The sequence below is a fragment of the Rhinichthys klamathensis genome, unplaced genomic scaffold (genome assembly GCF_029890125.1).
Source record: "Rhinichthys klamathensis goyatoka isolate OS25496 unplaced genomic scaffold, OSU_Roscu_1.1 h1tg000067l_1, whole genome shotgun sequence".
Classification (NCBI taxonomy): Eukaryota; Metazoa; Chordata; class Actinopteri; order Cypriniformes; family Leuciscidae; genus Rhinichthys; species Rhinichthys klamathensis.
Window position 1 is genome coordinate 244,277 of NW_026606610.1, and position 20,981 is coordinate 265,257.

The 20,981-nt window shown below is 37.5% G+C and overlaps 1 protein-coding gene across 1 annotated transcript in view; it reads left to right on the forward strand.

The window, feature by feature from the left end:
* Positions 1 to 745: 745 nt before the first annotated feature.
* ripor2 (RHO family interacting cell polarization regulator 2) overlaps positions 746 to 20,981 on the forward strand; it is an 87,832-nt gene continuing 67,596 nt past the window's right edge. Inside the window, exon 1 of the mRNA XM_056250064.1 lies at positions 746 to 929. Within this exon, the coding sequence (XP_056106039.1) occupies positions 854 to 929 (76 nt within the window). The 5' untranslated portion in view covers positions 746 to 853. The remainder of the gene's footprint in view (positions 930 to 20,981) is intronic.

Consider the following 20,981-nt stretch of genomic DNA (forward strand, 5'->3'; position numbering starts at 1 on the left):
GTTCGTTGTCAGTGTTATTTTAGTAGCCTATTATTCATATGCTTCTATAGTAGGCTATTTATTATTATTATGATTTTGCCTTTTTTATTTTATATTTTCAGTTTTCATTTTAGTTTAATTAAGTTTTAGTAATATTGTAGTAGTATGTTGTAATTTTAGTTATTATTTCTTGTTATATATTTATGTATAGTGTAATATATTTTTATTTCAATTTAATCATTTGAGAACTTATTTAACATATTTATTTCAGTTATTTGCCCATAGCAGCATTTATAATTTTTCATTTACTTTTGTCGAGTTGAAGTTATATTTATATTTATTTCCATTATTTTTAAATAGTTTTAGTTTTCAGTTAACAATAACAACACTGGTGAAACGCATAAGATCACACAATGAAAAACATTAGTGAAATACACCTTTCAGTCAAAGATAGTGCATGTTCACTGTCTGGTATCCAATCCCGTCTTTTGTCCAGGAGATGACTAGAGTCATGTTTCAGCTCTGTGTGTGTGTGCAAATGTGTGTATGTGTGCCCAGATGTCAGCCATGGATACTAGGTGGTGCTCCCTGGATGAAGACAAGCTGAGTGGCGTCTGTGTGTCAGAACGGCAGAGGGAGTTGGGTTCCCCTGACTCATGCATAAACTATAGATCTCAGGCAACGCAAACAGACTTGTTGAGACGACAGATACGCAACCAGACAGAGAGGAAATAGTCTACTTTGGGAACTGGACGGAGACCCTTAAAGGGTCCAATGTTTGCTTTGGATATGATCTCATGGTTGGGGGACAAAAGGAGAAGTTTGGACTGACGCTGTTCAATGACGTCCTGTGGGCACAGTCTGGCGCACAGCCATGGAACTGTCACGAAAGCTGCACTGGATTCGCAACCGGCCCTGGAGGCCCCGGGCCCATCACAGGAAGTTCAACAGTGAGTGTGATATGTTCATGTGTGTGTGTGAAAGAACATGCTGGAAGGGTTGATGAATACATCTTACCCCAGTGTAAATGGTCTATACACTCTTAAAAATAAAGGTTCTTTATTGGCATATGGTCCCATGAAGAACCTTTAACATTCATGGAATATTTCCATTGGACTTTATAATGGAAATAGGTTCTTCAGACTCTTAAAATGTTCTTCACACCAAGAAAAAAATGACCCTTTTAGGAACTGGTCACTGAAAGGCTTTTTGGGGAACCAAAAATGGTTCTTCTATCTATGGCATCGCTGGCAAGCCTTTTGGAACCTTTATTTTTAAAAGTGTAAATGACTGCTGAAACTGAATTGCTTTATTATACAATGTACTGATGGTATCCCCATATCATAATGACATATTCAAATCACATTTATATTTTGTATGGGGCCTGTCTGCTTACATTTATGTGTGAAGAAAAGGAGGGAGAGCATGAAGTGAGTGTGAAGGTGAAGTGTCCACAATGGCTCCTCTTCTACTCACTTTCTGCATGAAGATAAACACCATGGGTGCCCGGGATCGAGTGTTGGTCACGTTCTGGCTTGCGCTGGGCTCTGATTGGCTAAAGGCCAGCACTGCACTGCTGATTGGTGATTTGTTCTTCAGAATAATGGCTGACTTGTTCAGCCAGCGGTTCACTTAGATGTGAAATAACATGGAAATAACAAGGAGTTTAAAAGTGTCTTAGTTTCAGTTCTAATCCATAGTGTTGAGTTACAAAACTGTTCAATGGCCACTCTATCAAAAGCTTACAGATCTTTTGAAGGGGATCATAGCTTTGGCAAAAAGCATATTTAACTTAAACTTCTTAACTTCAAAATGGATTAATATAATACAATATAATATAATATAATATAATATAATATAATATAATATAATATAATATAATATAATATTTATCCTTCAGAGTTTGGAGAATGAATTTCGATGCCTTGGGGATATTTTGTATTTCTATATTATGGATATTTTTTGGTTGCAAGCATGGACTGTTAAATTTAGTCTGAGGTTCTCTGTTTTCTAGCCCTAGTTAATTGAGAGTTAGGTCCCACTTTATATTAGGTGTCTTTAACTACTATGTACAAACATTTAAATGAATCATTCGATACAATGTACTTATTTTGTACATACTTTTTTTTTTTACATTGTACTTATATTTAAAAAAAATTGCCTGCATGTAATTACATCTGTAATTAATTTCAGTAATTATATAACTCTTAATCCACCCTTAAACCTGCCCATACCACCAAACCTGTCCCTAACCTTACAGGTATCCAACCTCTATAGCAACAAAGGTGTTTTGCAATACAACATGAACACAATAACTAGGCTACATTGTACTTATTTTTTTTATAGTATTTAAAGACACCTAATATAATGTGTGACTGAGAGTTATTTGCTGTATGTGTGTTGTGGTGTTTAGCAATCATTTCTGTGTCTGAGAGAGAGAGCCAGAGACATGTGATAGCTAAAGATAGATGAGCACTAGGCCGCAAATGTGTGCATTACACTGAGTGGACTACAGAAGATTTGGAAAGAGCAGTAAAGTGATGCGGTTTACTCTGCCCTTAGTCTCTGTAAAAGTGCTTATATACACAGCCAAGTACAGAATATGGCCAATTTAGATATAGCTTAATGTGTTTTTTAAGCTTAAGCTATGATAATTATAGCATAGTGTGTGTCCTGACCTGTGTTACTGTGATTTACCTGCAGGGGGCGCTCTCCCCTTCCTCTCTGGTTTGCCGTAGATTACCTCAGACAAGCATAATCCTGTAAAATGAATCAGATGTTTATTAAATAGGACATGATGCTGATTCTCTTGTACTTTTGTATGGATCTCACCACCCCCATGTGAAAATGAGTACAGCGCTAACTATGTTTTGCATTACAGCCAAGGAAAGGAGAGAGAGAGAAACAGAGAGAAATCCTGTTTCACGTGTGACAGAAAAGATTTAGTTCAGGCTCATCATCCGAATGCCATGTGACAACAGAGGGAACCAGTGGCCTCAGAATCCCTTTGCATAGCTAATTAACCATAGCATGTTTTAGCTTTGCAGCTAATATGCAATCATTCCTCTGCAAACCTAAACATAACAGCTACAGCTGCAGCTGCTCTGGGAATGTTGACCATGTGCCATGAATTCCGCCTCAGTCACTCCCAGATTTGTATTAATTTCCACCTGTTTCTCATTTGGGGAGAGTCTGATCTGTGCAATGCTATTTATCTTAGTCATGCTAAGAGTTGGCCACCTATTTCACAGATGTTGTCTCAGAAAATGGGAGTGACGGGGCATTCACAATTCAGAACATTTGAATTCTGAAGCGTTATTTTAGGCCCTAAACATATTCTACACAGTACTCAAATTTTGCTCAACAACATTTATTTGTTTTAATGGCAGAGACATTTCAAACTAAATTTGAGTAGCCTTTACTTGAGTAAGATATATTTATTGGTCATAATTTGAGAGAAACTGCACACAAGAATGAAACTTCCCAGTGGGCATGAATCAGGCAGGTTTCTGAATGACTTATTTTCTTTTTAGTGAAAAATAATAACTAGCCTATGTTTATATTTAAAATTGTGATTATGGAGTAGCTGTAGCCTATCGCAAAACACATTTTGCAAGGCATCCCTTCAAGATGCCTCAAGAGGGAAAAAAATATAACTTGCTAATTGGCACAAAATATCTGTAAAACATATTTGATGCAACCGGGCTCTTTTTTCTTACATCATAAATCACTTGCATCTTCCGAGTGCGCAGACGAAATGCAATAAACGTCGCCATCATGTTATCTTGCGTTCTGGATGTGGATGCCTGTGTTTGGGAACAGAATCTTCAGTCGCACTTCTTGGAAAATCTGCATGTTTTGTTGATGTTTTCCATCAACAATTGAAGTCACTTCTTTTTCAAAAATTATGTTTAAGAATTTTGTCGTCCATTCATATCCTAGGGCTAGGCCTACTTCTCACTCTCTGACATTTTTTCTGATCACATGATCTGTTGAGAGAAATTCAATGGAGGGATTTCTTCGCTAAATGCGTTTCCATCATAGGTTATGCAAGTTATGCAAAAATATATATTATTGCCATATCCTTAAATTTGCATAAAATGTGGATGGAAGCAGCTAATGACACATAAAACCGAGTTTGTCGCATTTGCATTCACATACTTCAGTAGAATATGTTATGGGCCTAAATGTTTTGGTGATATTAGGTGCTTGTCCAAAACTGATGGTTGAAAGCTCTAGACTACATCAAGTCTTAAAATAATTGCTGATTCCACTGTCGCTGCAGTGCGCCTGTATTCCCTTTGTGTCTGAGAAGAAGCTGAAGGCTCACCGTGGACTGTAGATAAAAAGATAATCTGTGTGAATTGAACCCCACTTCACCCGTATTAAAACTAATTGTTTGGAACGCCCCACCGTTTTTTTTGTGTCTGTGTGAAGGATGAAACGCACATAGGCTACACAGAGCTTTTGGGGGGCTTATTTCATTTCAAAGACTCCTTTCATCTCTGTGAAGAGTGGATCTGGATAGTCTGGACCATTATTTCTAGACTCATATATAGACATGTTGTAGAGGTGTTTGTGCCAGCGAGACAAAAGGCAGCACAGTGTGGGGAGTGAGGACTCGATCCTCTCCACATGAGGGGTTTGAAGGTGTCTGAGGGGTGGTGAAGGACCCCATACTCTAGGCTGTATCACAGCCTGTGGTGTCTCTGGGACAAGAGCTGTCTGACTTTACCTGCAGAGACTGTCTTGAAGAGAACAAAAAAATATGGTGGAGAAACACCAACTTCAGCACCTTGTGTCGAGGTGCTGAAGTTTTGGATAAAGGTGGAGTATTGATCCACGCTTGAGGGAAAGACATGCCTTTGTGAGGTGTAAAGCCATCTGACAAGACACCCCAAGCACATTCTCAAAGAGATGCCTGATTATGGTGATTTATCGGATTTGCTCAACAGTGATTTTCAGCCTGGTTGACCCCTGAGACTTTTCAAAGCCTTGATCAGTCTTTAAGATAAGTAAGATAGACATGCTTGGTGATGACTTTCTCTAGTTTCAATATAAGTGAAAATAATTTTGGCCTGTCCTTCGTTTAGTCAAAAACATTTTGAAATCTGCAATCTTTGCTCGGTCCACATACATGTTTTTTTTAAACAAATTTAAATAATTAATTTTTTTTAAATTTTTTAACTTAAATAATTTAAATTTCAAAATGGCTGTTTTCTATTTTAATATAGGCTATTTTAAAATATATTTAATTCCTATGATGGCAAAGCTGAATTTTCAGCAGCATTACTCCAGTCTTCAGTGTCACATGATTCTTCAGAAATCATTATAATATGCTGATTTGCTCAAGAAACATTTCTTACCATCAGTGTTGAAAAATACTGATTCTTTGATTAGTAGAGATTTTATATTCATATTTAATATTACAGATGTCTTTACTGTCACTTTTGATAAATTGAATGCAACCATGCTGAATTAAAGTATTAAATTAATAATATATATATATATATATATATATATATATATATATATATATATATATATATATATATATATATACAGTTTAATTATTAATTATATATTTACAGTTATTCAACCACCATTGCAAATCAGGTTTATTGGCAAAATTTACAGACTTTCAGCTGTTTCCAATGAACAAATCAAACAAAAGTAATTGAAATAGCTTAATACAACAAATGTTTCAGGTGGTTTACCAAAATTCAGCCGAAAATGCAACTTTTAATGACTTCTGCAGTTTCAAAATTATTCAACCACCTGAATAAAATCCCTCACAACAGCACAAATCTGCAAAACGGGTGTTGTCTCAAGCACACCTGATGCAACCAATCAAGGGCTTCATTAGTTGTACCAGGTGTGCTTTAGCTAGAACACATGATGATCTGGCTAGGTTTGTTGAGTGTCACGTTTGACTGCATGTTAGAAATATGGCTAAGTCAAAAGAATGGTCCAAAATGTTAAGAGAAGATATAATCGCCCTTCACAAACAAAGAACAGGAAACAAAAAGATAGTGAAGGCACTTAATGTTCCTAGAGACACTGTTGGAAATTAAAGTTCAAAGTTAAAGGAACAGTGGTAACACTACCTGGACGGGGCAGAAAAAGAAAGCTATCAACGGCTGCAACCAGATTTATGAGAATGCAGCTTCAGAAAAACCCTCGAGTGACCGAAAAAGACCTGCAGCAAGACTTGGTGGCAACAGGCACTGAGGTTTCTAGCCTGGTCCTACTAGACTCTCGTACACATTTCATTTGTACAGAGAGTCTGGCCACTCTCCATTGACAAGCGTTAACTTCCTTGAAGGCGGGTACTCTGTTAAAGTTTAAAACTTTTGGATCTGCCCAGAGTCACTCTGGATCTGCCATAACCAATCGCTTAACGTTTGGTTGTGACGTATGTCTTCAACTCAAACTAGCACACCTCAACGTCATCGTTCTCAGCCACTCCCTCTGTTCGCTGATTGGACCGGTAAAAAATTGATCGGAGAAAACCCAAGAATATACAGCAAACCCAGATGTAGTAAAATGAAAATTGAGCGGAAGTATGTAGGGTGGAGCCAGGCTATGAGGTTTCAGCTCACACAGTAAGACCACTGACCCAAAAGCACAAGAAAAGTCGGCTCCAATTTGCTCAAAATCATATGAATAAGTCAGAGGTTTTGTGATTCTGTTCTGTAAAGCGATGAAACAAAACTGGAACTTTTCTGCCCAATGGATCAGCGGTATGTCTGTAGGAAGAAGAATGAAGCTGTGGCGAGTAGGACCACGGCCCTCGACCTCGTCCTGCTCGCCACAGAAGCATATGCTGAAAAGAACACTCTGCCTACAGTTAAGCATGGTCGTGGCTCGGTGATGCTCTGGGGCTGCTTTGCATCCTCTGGCACTGGAAACCTGCAGCGTGTGGAAGGCAAGATGTAAGAAGAGTATCGGTAAATTCTAGGAGAAAACGTCATGCTGTCAGTGAGGAAGCTGATGCTTGGATCTTCATTGGATCTTCCAACAGGACAATGATCCCAAGCATACCTCAAATTCCACCAAGCCTTGGTAGCAGAAGAAGTCCTGGAAGATTCTACAATGACCATCACAGTCACCTGACTTGAACCACATAGAACATCTCTGGTGGGATTTGAAGGCAGCCGTTGCAGCGCGCAAACCCAAGAATATTACTGAGCTGGAGGCCATTGCTCATGAGGAATGGGCAAATATTCCAGAACCGCTGCCAGAAGCTGGTGTCTGGTCATACATCTCGTTTGCAGGTAATAACAGCAAAAAGGGTGTTCTACTAAGTACTAAAGATGCTTGGCATGAAGGGGTTGAATAATTTTGAGACTACAGAAGTTATCAAAAGTTGCATTTTTTAGTTGAATTTGGGGAAACCACCTGAAACATTTGTGAGTTGAGCTATTTTAGTTACTTAGACTACAGAAGTTATCAAAAGTTGCATTTTCAGTTGAATTTGGGGAAACCACCTGAAACATTTATGGGTTGAGCTATTTTAGTTACTTTGATTTGTCCATTGCAAACAGCTGAAAGTCTGCAAATTTTGCCAATAAACCTAATTTGCAATGGGGGTTGAAAATTTTGATTACAACTAACTGATTGCTCTGAATCTTTCAGCAGTGACATCTGTTTCATCACAGGGACTGACAAATCACTGAAGAAACTTAGATGCCAAAAATACTCCTCTTTCTCCTTCGATAACCCGGTTCCCTTCTGAAGAGTCTGAAACAGAGAATGTTATTCTTAGAGCCCTATTTAACATGTCAGTGTACAATCTGACAGATTAGCACTCTGATCAGCGCCTGAAGAGCATTTCCACCCACAGAAACCCTCCAGTGACTGCAGTGTGTCCACCCACTGGAGCTCTTGGCATGGTTGCATGATAGTGGACAATGTTTCAATAGATTATTCTTGTAGTAAATCCATAGCTGCTGGACAAGAATTACATTTTATTTTTTGATAATGCTTTGTACGATTAGGGTCCAGTACACACATGTTTTGATGGGAGATTGTATCTGTTTCTGACCAGATGGGAGATTCATGGTGTCTGATGATAATATAATTCAAAATTGTCCTTAGGAGACACAACCAATTCCCTTTTTAACAACACACACACTAAATTAAATTAAACATGCTGCAAAGGAGTCTGTGGTGTTGCTAAGTGTCATTGTTGTGATACCAATATTCAAAGTGTCAGGTTTGAACATATCAGTCTCCACACAGCACACCAGCAAACAATGTTTGCCATTAGGTTATGAAAACGTTATTTCTGAATGTTCTCTGAAGTAAAAAAAAAAAAAAAAGGATTTCTTGGATATGTGAACATTAAGGGACATTCCATTTTGCAAACATTATGGGAATGTTACTTTTGAATGTTCTCTGAAGATTCTGAAACAAGTAGTAAAGGCCATTTCACACTGCGCTGGCAGAAGGCAACAGACACTTTGACGGGTTTTGTCGGATCAGTGTGTTTACGCCTGTCTGTGTTTATTGGCGTCTGTAGGAGCTTATTTTCACTGACTAAACATGCTGAATCTGCACTTTTCGGGTCGAGGAATGGCTTAGAAGTGATGTACTGTAATCTGGTGATTGTCCGCATTGGTCGGTGTTTGTCAGTGCAGTGTGAATTAGCCTTGACGTTTAAAAAATAAAACGTTTAAAATCCAACTAAAACGTTTTAGAAAGACATTCCACACTGTAAAAAAAATAATACTGCTACCGTTGTTGTTACTGTTATTTAGCTGTCATATGGTTCAGAGGTCATATTTTGACTTAATTACAATTGTTGATCATCACCATGTTTGAGATTTGTGTCGAGGTGTTGAGTTATATGTGCTTCTCATTGCAACTTTTGCAACTTATTTGCCTGGATGAAATGGGTAAATTGTGTAAACAGTTTCAGACAAGAGGCATATGATGTAGCTAACTTTGAAAATAAAACATGGAGATGAAAAAACAAGGATTGTAGCTGCTTGCATTGCTAAACTTCTTTATATGCCTTGACAAGAAGTTTTAAGTTCAAAAGACTACCTGCTACTCATTTCATGAACAAAAGCTTTTAAGTTTACTTAAACCTTAGCAAATTAGTTGAGTTAACTTAAAAAGTTGAGTGTAGTGTGATAAGTTGCCTTTTTTCCAAGTTGGCTCAACTTGTTTTTTTAAGTTGCCTTGATAAGAATTTTTAAGTTCAAAGACTACCTGTAACTCATTAGATGAACAAAAGTATTTTAAGGCCGGGACACACCAAGCCGACGGTCGGCCATCGAGCAACTTCTGGCCGTTTTTTAGCATTATTCAGCTTAGTTTTTTCTGTGTTTTCCGTACTGTTGGCTCTAGTCGGACGCCGTCTGGGTTTTTTGGGCTGATTTAGCATGTTGAATTGGCGTTGGACTGTCGGTGAGAGAGAACTCTGATTGGCTGTTCAGCGTAACAAACAAGTCAGTGCACGAGAATAAAAGCAAAAATGATGAAAGCAAGTCAAGACGGTACAGACAGAAGGTTGTCAGACATCCCAAGTCTCCCGGAAGTTCCGGGAGTCTCCCGCATATTGCTAGCGTCTCCCTGATGCCCGCAAATTAGTTAAAATCTCCCGGAATCTAGAGCGAGATAGAACATACTGCGCGCAGAGCTTTGAAAAACTCATATTTAACGGCTCTGACTGCGCGCATAACATAGCCTACAAAGCGCGCGGCGCGTGCAAGGCAGAGAGGGAGAGAGACCTTGCGAGTGTGCCTCAGGAAAGCTAACGTTAGTCAACCCGACACACCATACCCCCCCCCCCCCCCCCCCCCCCCCCCGTCAACAATCCGGTTGACCGAACAAAGACCCCCCCCCCACACCCCCTCAACAATCCAGTCACCAAGATATACCTCCCTGAAATGACTTCTTGCAGGTTGGGATGTCTGGGTTGTTATCATTTTACGACATCTTACCTGAGCATTCAAATGCACAAAAATATTTTCATAATAACATGAACCGACTGGAATGAAGAAAGTGACAGCGTGATTGATATTCAAAATGGTAAGCAAGCGCTGCTTTGTTTACGGTTTGCATATCTGCGGTTTTGGTTTCCCTTTAGAATGACGAAAATAGACTATTGATAGGCATACCTGCTGTTTACTTACATGCAGGCGTAGAACACATGCTACTTTACAGCTGCCTTTTGTTCTTTTGATGTATTCAAGGTCAGCTTTTTAGCCGAAACGCAACTGTCGATAGGTGACAACACAGTTAGCTTTTTTTGCCGCTAGTTCTTTAACGTTGGCTTGGTGTGTCCTAGGCTTAAAGGATTAGTTCACCTCAAAATGAAAATTTCCTGATAATTTACTCACCCCAATGCCATCCAAGATGTTAATGTCTTTCTTTCTTCAGTGGAAAAGAAATTACGTTTTTTGAGGAAAACATTTCAGGATTTTTCTCCACACAATGGACTTCAACAGTAACCAAATTGTTGAAGTCCAAATCAATGCAGTTTCAAAGGGCTTTGAAGTGCTTCAAAGGGCTGTGCACGATCCCAGCTGAGGAATAGGGTCTTATCTAGCGAAACGATCGGTCATTTAAAAAAAAAAAAAAGATATACTTTTTAGCCACAATTGTTCGTCTTGTGCTGGTCTGCAACGTGCCAGGGATTACGTAATCACGTTGGAAAGGTCACGCTGGACGTTGGAGGAAGTACCGCCCCATTGTTTTAAACATCCAGGATACGCACACGAAAGGACCATTTTAAACAATAAACTGACACAGACATATAATAAAATTTCTCCACACTTGTAAACAATGGGGCGTTACTTCCGCCTACGTCCAGCGTGACCTTTCCAACGTGATTACGTAATGGCTGGCACGCGCCAGGCATTACGTAATCACGTTGGAAAGGTCAAGACGCAGACCAGCACAAGACGAACAATTGTGGTTAAAAAGTATATATTTTTTAGAAAATGACAGATTGTTTCGCTAGATAAGATTCTATTCCTCAGCTGGGAACGTGCAGAGCCGTTTGAAGCACTTCAAAGCCCTTTGAAACTGCATTGATTTGAACTTCAACAATTTGGTTACCGTTGATGTCCATTGTGTGGTGAAAAATCCTGAAATGTTTTCCTCAAAAAACTTAATTTCTTTTCCACTGAAGAAAGAAAGACATAAACATCATGGATGGCATTGGGGTGAGTAAATTATCAGGAAATTTTAATTTTTAATTAACTAATCCTTTAAGTTGACTAACTGGAGTGGATTGGTTGCCTTATTTTCTTAAGATAGCTTAACTATTTTATTTTTGTTATATAGTGCATGAACTATGTACATATAATATTTTTGTGCTAACATTTTAAGAACATTTTTAAAGACCAGATAACAATGATCAAACAATGTTTGTTCATAACTTTAAGAGAACCTTGCCAGAACGTAAGCCAATTAAGTTCTGAGAATTTTTACTGTTTGGGACTGCACTCATCTATATCTAACTGTGATGGTGATACATTAAAGCCTTTCACTTTCAGAGAAAACATTTTGCAATGTGAAGATTGCACTTGTTGCCCTACAAAATCTTAGTGTTCATCGAGGAAATGAAGAAAGTTGACTTTTTTCCTTTTACTGTAAAGAGGAAGCAATGGAAGCAATGTTGGTAAGCAATTTTGAGTGCAGTGGAAACGGATGTACTAAATAGTATTACAACAGTTAGTTCCGGTCCTCAAATTTGATTGACTGAGCAACGTTCCAAGAGTGATGATATACAGTCCAACACCACTACAACCTTTCACTGTTTGTATCACTCTATTTCATGGCCCTTTTTCTGAGACTGTGATTACCTTTGCATCAAAAAAAAAAAATATATATATATATATATAACGCTGCTGTGAGGGTGTTTCTAATACAGTGGCTTTGGGAGTGACGGTAAAGTTGACATCTTTCTTCTAACTGTCGTTATCAATCTCTCTCAATGTTTTACTCTTTTTGAAAGTTGTGAAAATACTGTTGTGGATTTTATTTTATTTTTTCGCTTTTTGAGCAAAGGGAACACAAAACAATATATTTAAAGAGGTGGTTTATTATGATATCACTTTTTTAACTTTAGTTAGTGTGTAATATTGCTGTTTGAGCATAAACAACATCTGCAAATTTACGACGCTCAAAGTTCAAAGCAAAAGGAGATATTTTCTTTTACAGAAATTGCTTTTTAAGGACTACAACAAACTGCTGGTACTTACCCTAAAATGTACATAAACTCCACCCCAAATGGAAACCATTTTCTGACATTTTAGTGAGTGTCTGTGTGAGGTAATCGGAGCTGCTAATACACAAGCTCTTAAAGCTCCGCCCTCTGTGCCGGGAGCAGCAGCTCATTTGCATTTAAAGGGACACACACAAAAATGGCCTGTGGGGATTTTTAGTGACACTTTCTGCAGTTTACATTGTTTTGCTTATACCAGTCCATTCCTTAACATTCACATAACCAAGAAAAAAAAAAACATTTAAAAACTGGACGTTTTAAACATTCAAACATTCAAAAGTAACATTTTCATAACTAAATGGGAATGTTAGCAAAACGTTCTTAGAACATATTTTTGTTAGCTGGAATGTTGTAAGTGTGTCTCATCAGGCAATCCAAAGTTCTACACACACTTGTGGTCTTCTTACCCTCTTGAACATTTGAGCTAAATGCCACGAAATAAGTACATAAGTGCCCAAGTGCAAAGACCACAAGCCCATGGCACAAATACTATGCTAGTATTCTATTTCGAGCACCACAACAGTCTTTATATAATCATTCACTCAAATAATTCGTTCAAAAACACTTTTCATGAAACACAACTGTATAGCCCCTTTCACACAGAGATTCCGGAAAATACACGGATAAAGTGACCCGGGATTTGACCCGGGTTCGTTTGATTTTGCTTCATTCACACTGCCAGTGATTTGCCGGAATCAGAGAGCGCGTTTACACACAACCCGTGTGTGTTCCGGAAAGATGTGTGACGTTGGATGTGACGGGTCTCTACTTCAGTCCAGTTTGCAGACATTTTTTCGTTCTTTCTTGTATCGATGACGAACACAAACTTTCTTCTAGAGTTACTGAGCCGCACGATAACTACGTCATTGCAAAGGCTCGTGAATCCTCACTACGACACACCCCTTATACGGCATTGGTTCTGGCTTTTGTTCACACAGCGCGCGTTCCGGGTCTGAACACGGCAATGTTACTAGGTCCCCAACCCGGCATCGATCCCGGCATCAATCCCGGGTCGTGTTTGCGTTCACACAGAAGGCACTCTGGCAATTTGCCGGCAATTTGCCGGGTTCAAAGCGCTGTGTGAAAGGGGCTTATGTTGCTTGGAGACTAGAATAATTCGTCTGTGGATTGATAAGCATTAAGTAATTATGTATTCGAAAGTATTTTTGCTAGCAGAGCAAAAAAATAGACAACATAATTGGGAATATTGTATCTAAAATCAAATCAAGTAGTTCAAAATTAACTTCTTGTTTGTTGAACTGTTGAATAAAATTATATCACTCTCCCGCCATGCTGTTGGTCTGAATATCAGCATGGTTACCTGGTTAATTGGTGCTTGACTTACAGTATGTGAGTTTAAGTTATGAAAATACATTATCGTGAAGTTGAAGATGATGCTTTATCTTGAGGACTCACTTCAGAGGGGAGCATCATTAAACAATTAAAGTCTCATTTTGTTTTGAGTATTTAAGACCTGTTTGGTTTTGTTTGGTTTTCAGCTTTTGGCTTCCTTTCTTTTTCAACATTTATTGCTTTACTATGAGCTTTGGAGGCAGAACAGCATCTTCCCACTCCATGGCAACACGCCTCTCTGGAGCTAATATAGGATCTTTAATATGGAGGTTAACCACCCCAGAGAGGTTTAGGTTACAGAGATGTGATTCATTCTCACTCCTCTTGTTGTTTCATTTCCTTCTCTTCATTTGAACCATCTTCCACCCTCTTGCTGTTTGGCTGTAATTTGGTTCTTCTCAGATAACATGGATTAGACATCCACAGTAATGTAACTGATAGTTACACAAGACTATGATGATAACTTGGCCCTTATATTATAAAACAATAGGGGCCATTCAAGCATGCTGATGCAGGTAAGAACCCTCAAACACGGTCACAGTGGGTACTATCAACCATAGAGGCCCTCTCAGGATTATTTAACAAACTCACAGTCTTTGATCACAATGTCAGTAATCTTGAATGGCCCCTGCTGGAAAGGAATTTATGCAGCATGAGTGCACTAGGTTCAACAACATTTAACAATAAAAAAATGGGCCCTTTAGCTTGTTGACTGCTTGCTCACTCATTCTTGTTAGATTGACCTTTGTGAATGATGGAATATACTAGTTTCAATCAATATGAACATTTTTAGAATGCTTCAGGGTTTTTAATTTTTCCTTAGTGTGTTGTTTGATGCTAATGTTCTATAAATCAGTGGAAATAGAAGAAATGAAAAAGCAGATATGCTGCAGAGTTCTTGTTAACAGGATGAATAGAGAGGTCAGTTGACTACTGAGTTAATTGGTGTGGCATGCTTGGGGTTAATGATTCGAACAAACCCCAAAGTATTAAACTTCAACATGTAACTCACTTTGTGTAACATATTAATATCCCTAATATCATTTGTGTGGCTTGTTACGGTGACGGTGGAAACGTGATAATATGTTGTGGCGACAAGATAACGCGATTTAAAGTCGTGGCCTTGAGATCCTATGTTAAGAGAACGACATATTTTCTTGTGGCCACGACTTCATATGCTGAGGGAACTAAATCTATTTCTCGTGGCCACAAGTTAAATTCGTAAACAACCTGTGCGACCATAGCAACCTGGAATGATCAGAAATGCATAGTCCTATATTAATATTTAGGTAACACTTTATATTAAGGTGACATAGTTACACGTTACTACATGTACTTACTATTGTAATAACAGTAAATTGTGCATAATTACAGGCAACTATCCCTAAACCAAACCCTGACCCTAACTGTAAGTACATGTATAGTTAATAATTAATATTACTCATAACTTATTTGAGTAAGTACAATGTAAATACATCACCTTAAAATAAAGTGTAACCAATATTTATTTTTTATTAAGAATGACAAAATAAGAAATTAAGAAATTATTATATTAATATATTATAGCACATTATATTGCCCGCGATGTTGCCTATAGAGCATTCAAATGAAGTTTGTTATTATCATGATAAAAGATTATGTAAGAACATAAAATAATATAGGCCTACAAGAAAACATCCAATTTTACAGCCTTCCATTCATTGATCGTGTCTTTAGTTATGTAGCAACCCAACACATTGGCAAACCCATTACAATTTAATTTAATGTGTTTATTTTTTAAATGTACTGTTTTATTTTTCAATTCTGATGAATATTTACCATTTGTAACCTTATTAGCCAGACAACAGATGACAGAATGCTGTCTTTACCAGTTTCATCTTGTCTCCATAAAGCTGACAGTTACAAATGAGTCATTCTAATAAATCCAGTCCTAAAGAAGCCAGCAGTAGCTCGCAGGAATTAATAAAAAAACAACTCTGACACATCTGAAGCCCATGAATCATGCACCAATAGGGTGACGATGCCTCATTTAACATTATGTTGTATTACAAAAGTAGCTTCCCAACAGGTACACATTACTGGAACAGAAGGGACAACAACATTGTGCAATCCTAAATGAGGGGAGCCTGGGTTTTCAAGAGCTCTCTATAAGGCCTGGGGGTTTTGGGGCATGCGATTCCTGTTGATGGATTCTGGGATGTTACCATGGCTCATCGTTGTTTTAAAAGCAGGATGTGGGCCCAACAAGGAATGCCAAGATCCCTGGGTTGGCTAGGCTGAATGAGCAGAGGGTGACAGCCTCGCCAGGCATGCTGGGAAAGAACATTCTCATGCAGATAAACTGGAAAAAAGCTCCTTGTCTGGAGTTCTGGAACTCCATATGGGAATCTCACACTCAACAGGATGGAAAACTAAGAGCCATATTCAGAGCTCAGCATGTTCAGGGGTAAAGAGCATTTCATTTTTCAAATTAAATTCATTCTTTTTCCATATACATGACATAAATACTTTGGGGGTTCTGAGAATAGTGAGGTTTTGTTGTGATTTATATATTTATATTTAAATAATATATTTATTTAGTTAGCATTCCCACCAATAGCAAACCAAAATCACTAGCATCTAAATAAATAATTACTCAAAGAAATATTTAAATAAAATAATAAATCTATACATTTAATTCAAAATATTGTTTTGCCATTGTTTTTGTAATGCGCAATAGTTATTTCAGAGGCTGTTCAAACGTCGTCCTTAGTTTTCTCAGAAGAAAAGGTCCATTCACAATTTGTCTACCCACACCCCTCCCCTCTTCCTCTCACTTCTTTCTCTCTCTACCCTACTAACCATGTCATCAGGCATATAATATCACTAACATGTCCTCATTTCTAAAGACATATAAGCTGTAAAACCCAATAAGTTCAGTCTTCCCAATAACTTCTTCTCCACAATAGTGACCCAAATCTACAACATAACAGAAACCCACACTGTAAAAACGCCAATTAATAAAATGTTGGAAGAGCAAAAATATTTAAGTTGAACCAATATTCATGCGTGGGATTAGTTAAGAAGACATATTATATTAAGTCTGCAAAAATATATTTGAAAAAAAATTAAATGAAGGGATATTTTCAAATCCAGTCAACTTTAGGATGGCTAATGTTGACTGGACTAATAAACACAAATCTAGCCAATATTTGCTAAAAGTATTAAGGCCAGCTATGATACAATATTTTAATGCGTAAAACAGAACATATTTGTTGTTTTGTTGTTAAAATGAACATTTATAAACATTTAATAAACATTTGATATAGGCTAATATCAAAACAATATTTATCAAATTGTCGAGGTTTCGTTTCTGCACTATGAGAGTGGATGGATCCTATACAACACTTTAATATATAAAACCTTTATTTTTAAAATCTTGAATTTAAGCCGTCTATTTTTGGTAATAAATACAATATAAAAGCGCATCGCTACATTTAGAATGGAAGGATCTGGATTATGGCTCACTTGATTTTGCGGAAAGATACAGCATTTGACTTCGCGGGTTTTACAAGGCAGTGGCTCGGCTGCGGTACTGCAGTGCCGGAGACTTTTTGTCAAAGACGGTCATACTTAACACTCAAGGTAAGTGGCTCTGAATAAATGATCGATTTTAAACATAATAACGACAAAAATGTACAACATATGTGATGGTTTTGTGTTGTTACGTCCAGAGACGGATTTAGAAATGTTTTTATAAGTTATGTCCGAGAGAAAGTTAAGTGTAACGTTATGTCAAGTTCACTCGGCACGGAATATGTTAAATTGTAGAATATGTTCAAGTTTATCGACAAAAACGTATTATGTACAACATATTCGTACAACGTAAACATATATCAGTTGTTTTTGCGTAGATATTTATAAGCGTAAGTTACATTTAAAACCGTAAAACGTTAAGCCTATGTCCGAGGGGAAGGCCGCCATTAACGTAACGTTACGTTTAACTAAGGGAACGTGGTATCTCGTTTAATTCATAAAACAAGTAAAATGTACTACTATAATGTGTAATAGCTTTAATTTCGGGATGTTTTATGATATTTTTTTTGTGTGTTTCCGTAACGTGAAGAGTTGATATGAAGAGAACGCGGTCTTTCTCTCATCATTATAGGCCAATGTTACGTTAGGCCTACTTTTATGGATGCGAGTTACTGAAATCTATGAAACGTGTAATGTTAAACACATTAATACACTATTTTAGGGTAACTTAAGCGTGATGAATTAGGTTAAGATTGTGAACTTTTGCAATTGTTCCGTGGAGAGACCGACATAAACCTGAATATCTAACGGTCCAGCTACGATAAAATGGCGCTCATTTTGAAACAGCGTTTTGACCTCGTGAGGACGGCATTTCATAAGGCCGTTATCAGTGGGTGTCTCGATAAGCTTTCTAGGTCGTGAATTAGCTGATACTATTATTTTGTGTACTCAGATTCGTGCACTGGTAAGTGATTTATATTAGTGATCACATAATCTTGGATTAGAGTTCTTAAATTTTTTGAAACGCTTTGTATTGTATAGCCAAAGTATATTTAAATTATAAATTGTACATTTAGCTGTTGAAAATTAAGTTCAAGTAGTTTTGATGAACAGTTGGTTTTAATATGTCTTATAACAATTATCTTTCCCCCTCCCATTTATTCATCCATCTTATGTGGTTCAAACCAGAGAGGCGATGATGTGGAGAGGCAGACCAGAGGGATGCAAATTGATGCTGGAGGCCTGGATTCAGTGGTGGATGTCGCTGTAGTGGTGGAGGAAGAAGTTATACTAAATGTTTCAGATGTACCAACTGCCTTTGGAGTGCTTTTCGGACTGCTTTACACTCTATTGATTAACCCAAACAGTGGAAGTACCTTTTTGAAGCAGTGCAAAAGGTATTTTTGGGTCTCGACAGTGAGAAGTGTTCTGCTCAAATTCAGTCACTGAGAACCAAACTGTTGCAGGTGTAAAAAAAAAAAAAAGATGATCTTGTTTAGAGGTCAGAGGTGGTGGAGGGATGACATCAAAACCCAAAAGACTAATTCTCCACTGGTTCCCTCAAAATATTCCTATGCTTTTTTTATGAATAATAGGCTTTTTCAATTTGTTAGTGAAATAAGGTTTGTGGTAAACAAGTTGATGATACTTAGATATTTTATTCTACAATGATAAAAACGTATCTGTGTGTAGTTTACATTGTAGAAAAGAAAATCCATTTTATTGTCAAATTGTGTTTACCACAGAGCTTATTTCACCAATAAACGAGGAACCAGTGTCGAATTAGACTTTCTGGTTTTGACATCATCCCTGCACCACTTTGAATGTTATGATGCAGTTTTCCTGCAAATATTCAGTTGTTGTTTTTTAATACTTTTTATACTTATGAAATATCTCGGACACCATTTTGTTACCAGTTGTTGTTGTTGTTGGTGTTGTATTCTTTTTAGTGGTCAAATCACTTAATCACGATTAATCCCATCTAACATGAAAGTTTGTATATCATATGTGTGTACATATACACACACTATATTGCCAAAAGTTTTGGGACGTCTGCCTTTACAAGCACATGAACTTTAATGACCCCATTATTAATCCATAGGGTTTAATATGGAGTTGGCCCACCCTTTGCTACTATAACAGCTTCAACTCTTCTGGGAAGGCTTTCCACAAGGTGTAGGAGTGTGTTTATGGGAATTTTGGCCATTCTTTTAGAAGCGCATGTGTGAGGTCAGGCACTGATGTTGGACCTGGATAACAGTTTCTAATTCATCCCAAAGGTGTGCTATCAGGTTGAGCTCAGGACTCTGTGCAGGCCAGTCAAGTTCCTCCACACCAAACTCTTCATCCATGCCTTTATGGTCCTGCTTTGTGCACTGGAGCACAGTCATGTTGGAACAGGAAGGGGCCATCCCCAAACTGTTAAGTGTGAAGTTTGGTGGAGGGGGGATTATGGTGTGGGGTTGTTTTTCAGGGGTTGGGCTCGCCCCCTTAAGTTCCAGTGAAAGGAACTCTTAAAGCCTCAGCATACCAAGACATTTTGGACAATTTCATGCTCCCAACTTTGTGGTAACAGTTTGGGGATGGCCCCTTCCTGTTCCAACATGACTGTGCACAAAGCAGGACCATAAAGGCATGGATGAAGAGTTTGGTGTGGAGGAACTTGACTGGCCTGCACAGAGTCCTGACCTTAACCCGATAGAACACCTTTGGGATGAATAAGAGCAGAAACTGTTATCCAGGTCCAACATCAGTGCCTGACCTCACACATGCGCTTCTAAAAGAATGGCCAAAATTCCCATAAACACACTCCTACACCTTGTGGAAAGCCTTCCCAGAAGAGTTGAAGCTGTTATAGTAGCAAAGGGTGGGCCAACTCCATATTAAACCCTACAGATTAATAATGGGATGTCATTAAAGTTCATGTGCTTGTAAAGGCAGACGTCCTTACACCCACATGCGCACACATATAATATATATATATATATATATATATAAATATATAATTATAAATATAATATATATACACATATAAACACAAACTTTTATGTTAAGATGTTATTAATCAACTTGACAGCACTAATTATTTTATGTATTAATTACTTGCAGAGTTTGTAGTTTACTACAATTCAAAATGTGCTTTATTGTTCTCAGTTTAGGGAAAGATTAGTAAATGTTTTTTAGTTCCATAAATGTTTGAAATGGAATTGGCAGTATTGAATTTAATGTTTGTCAACTGAGCACTTTAGCCTGTATGTTTAGTTTGTGCAGATTGTTGTGAAATAAAAGCTAATATCTCTTTTCATTTGTGTTTTTATGTGATTAATACACACGAGTAAATAATTTTGTTAACCTCAGTATAAAATTTAGTACAGCAATTTTTAGTTAAGCCCAAATAATAAATCCTGATTAAAACATTTTAGTTGAATGAACTATAAAACTAGTTGAGCAAACATACTTTTTTAAGTTGGAGTCAAGTTTGGACCAACTAAAACATTTTAGTTGAATGAACTAAAACTAGTTGAGCAAACATACTTTTTTAAGTTGGAGTCAAGTTTTGGCCAACTAAAAAATAATAATTGAAGCAACACTTTGAAGAGAGAAATTGAGTGAACGTAAAAATTCTGTGGAACTAGTTACTAAATAATAATTAGTTGAGACAACTTTAAATTTTTGACAGTGCATGTAAATCCCAGCAGAACATTAAACACTTACACATCTCTCCCTAATCTTGTACAAAAAATGACACTTAATTTCAATTTTTATTCTCCTTATAAAGTCTAACGCAAAGCATGCTGCGGGAACTAGAAATCTGATGCAACGCAGTCAGTCTAAGTTCAGTTTAATACAATCAAATTTTGAGTTCATGTAACTTTTTTCTATCGAGTAC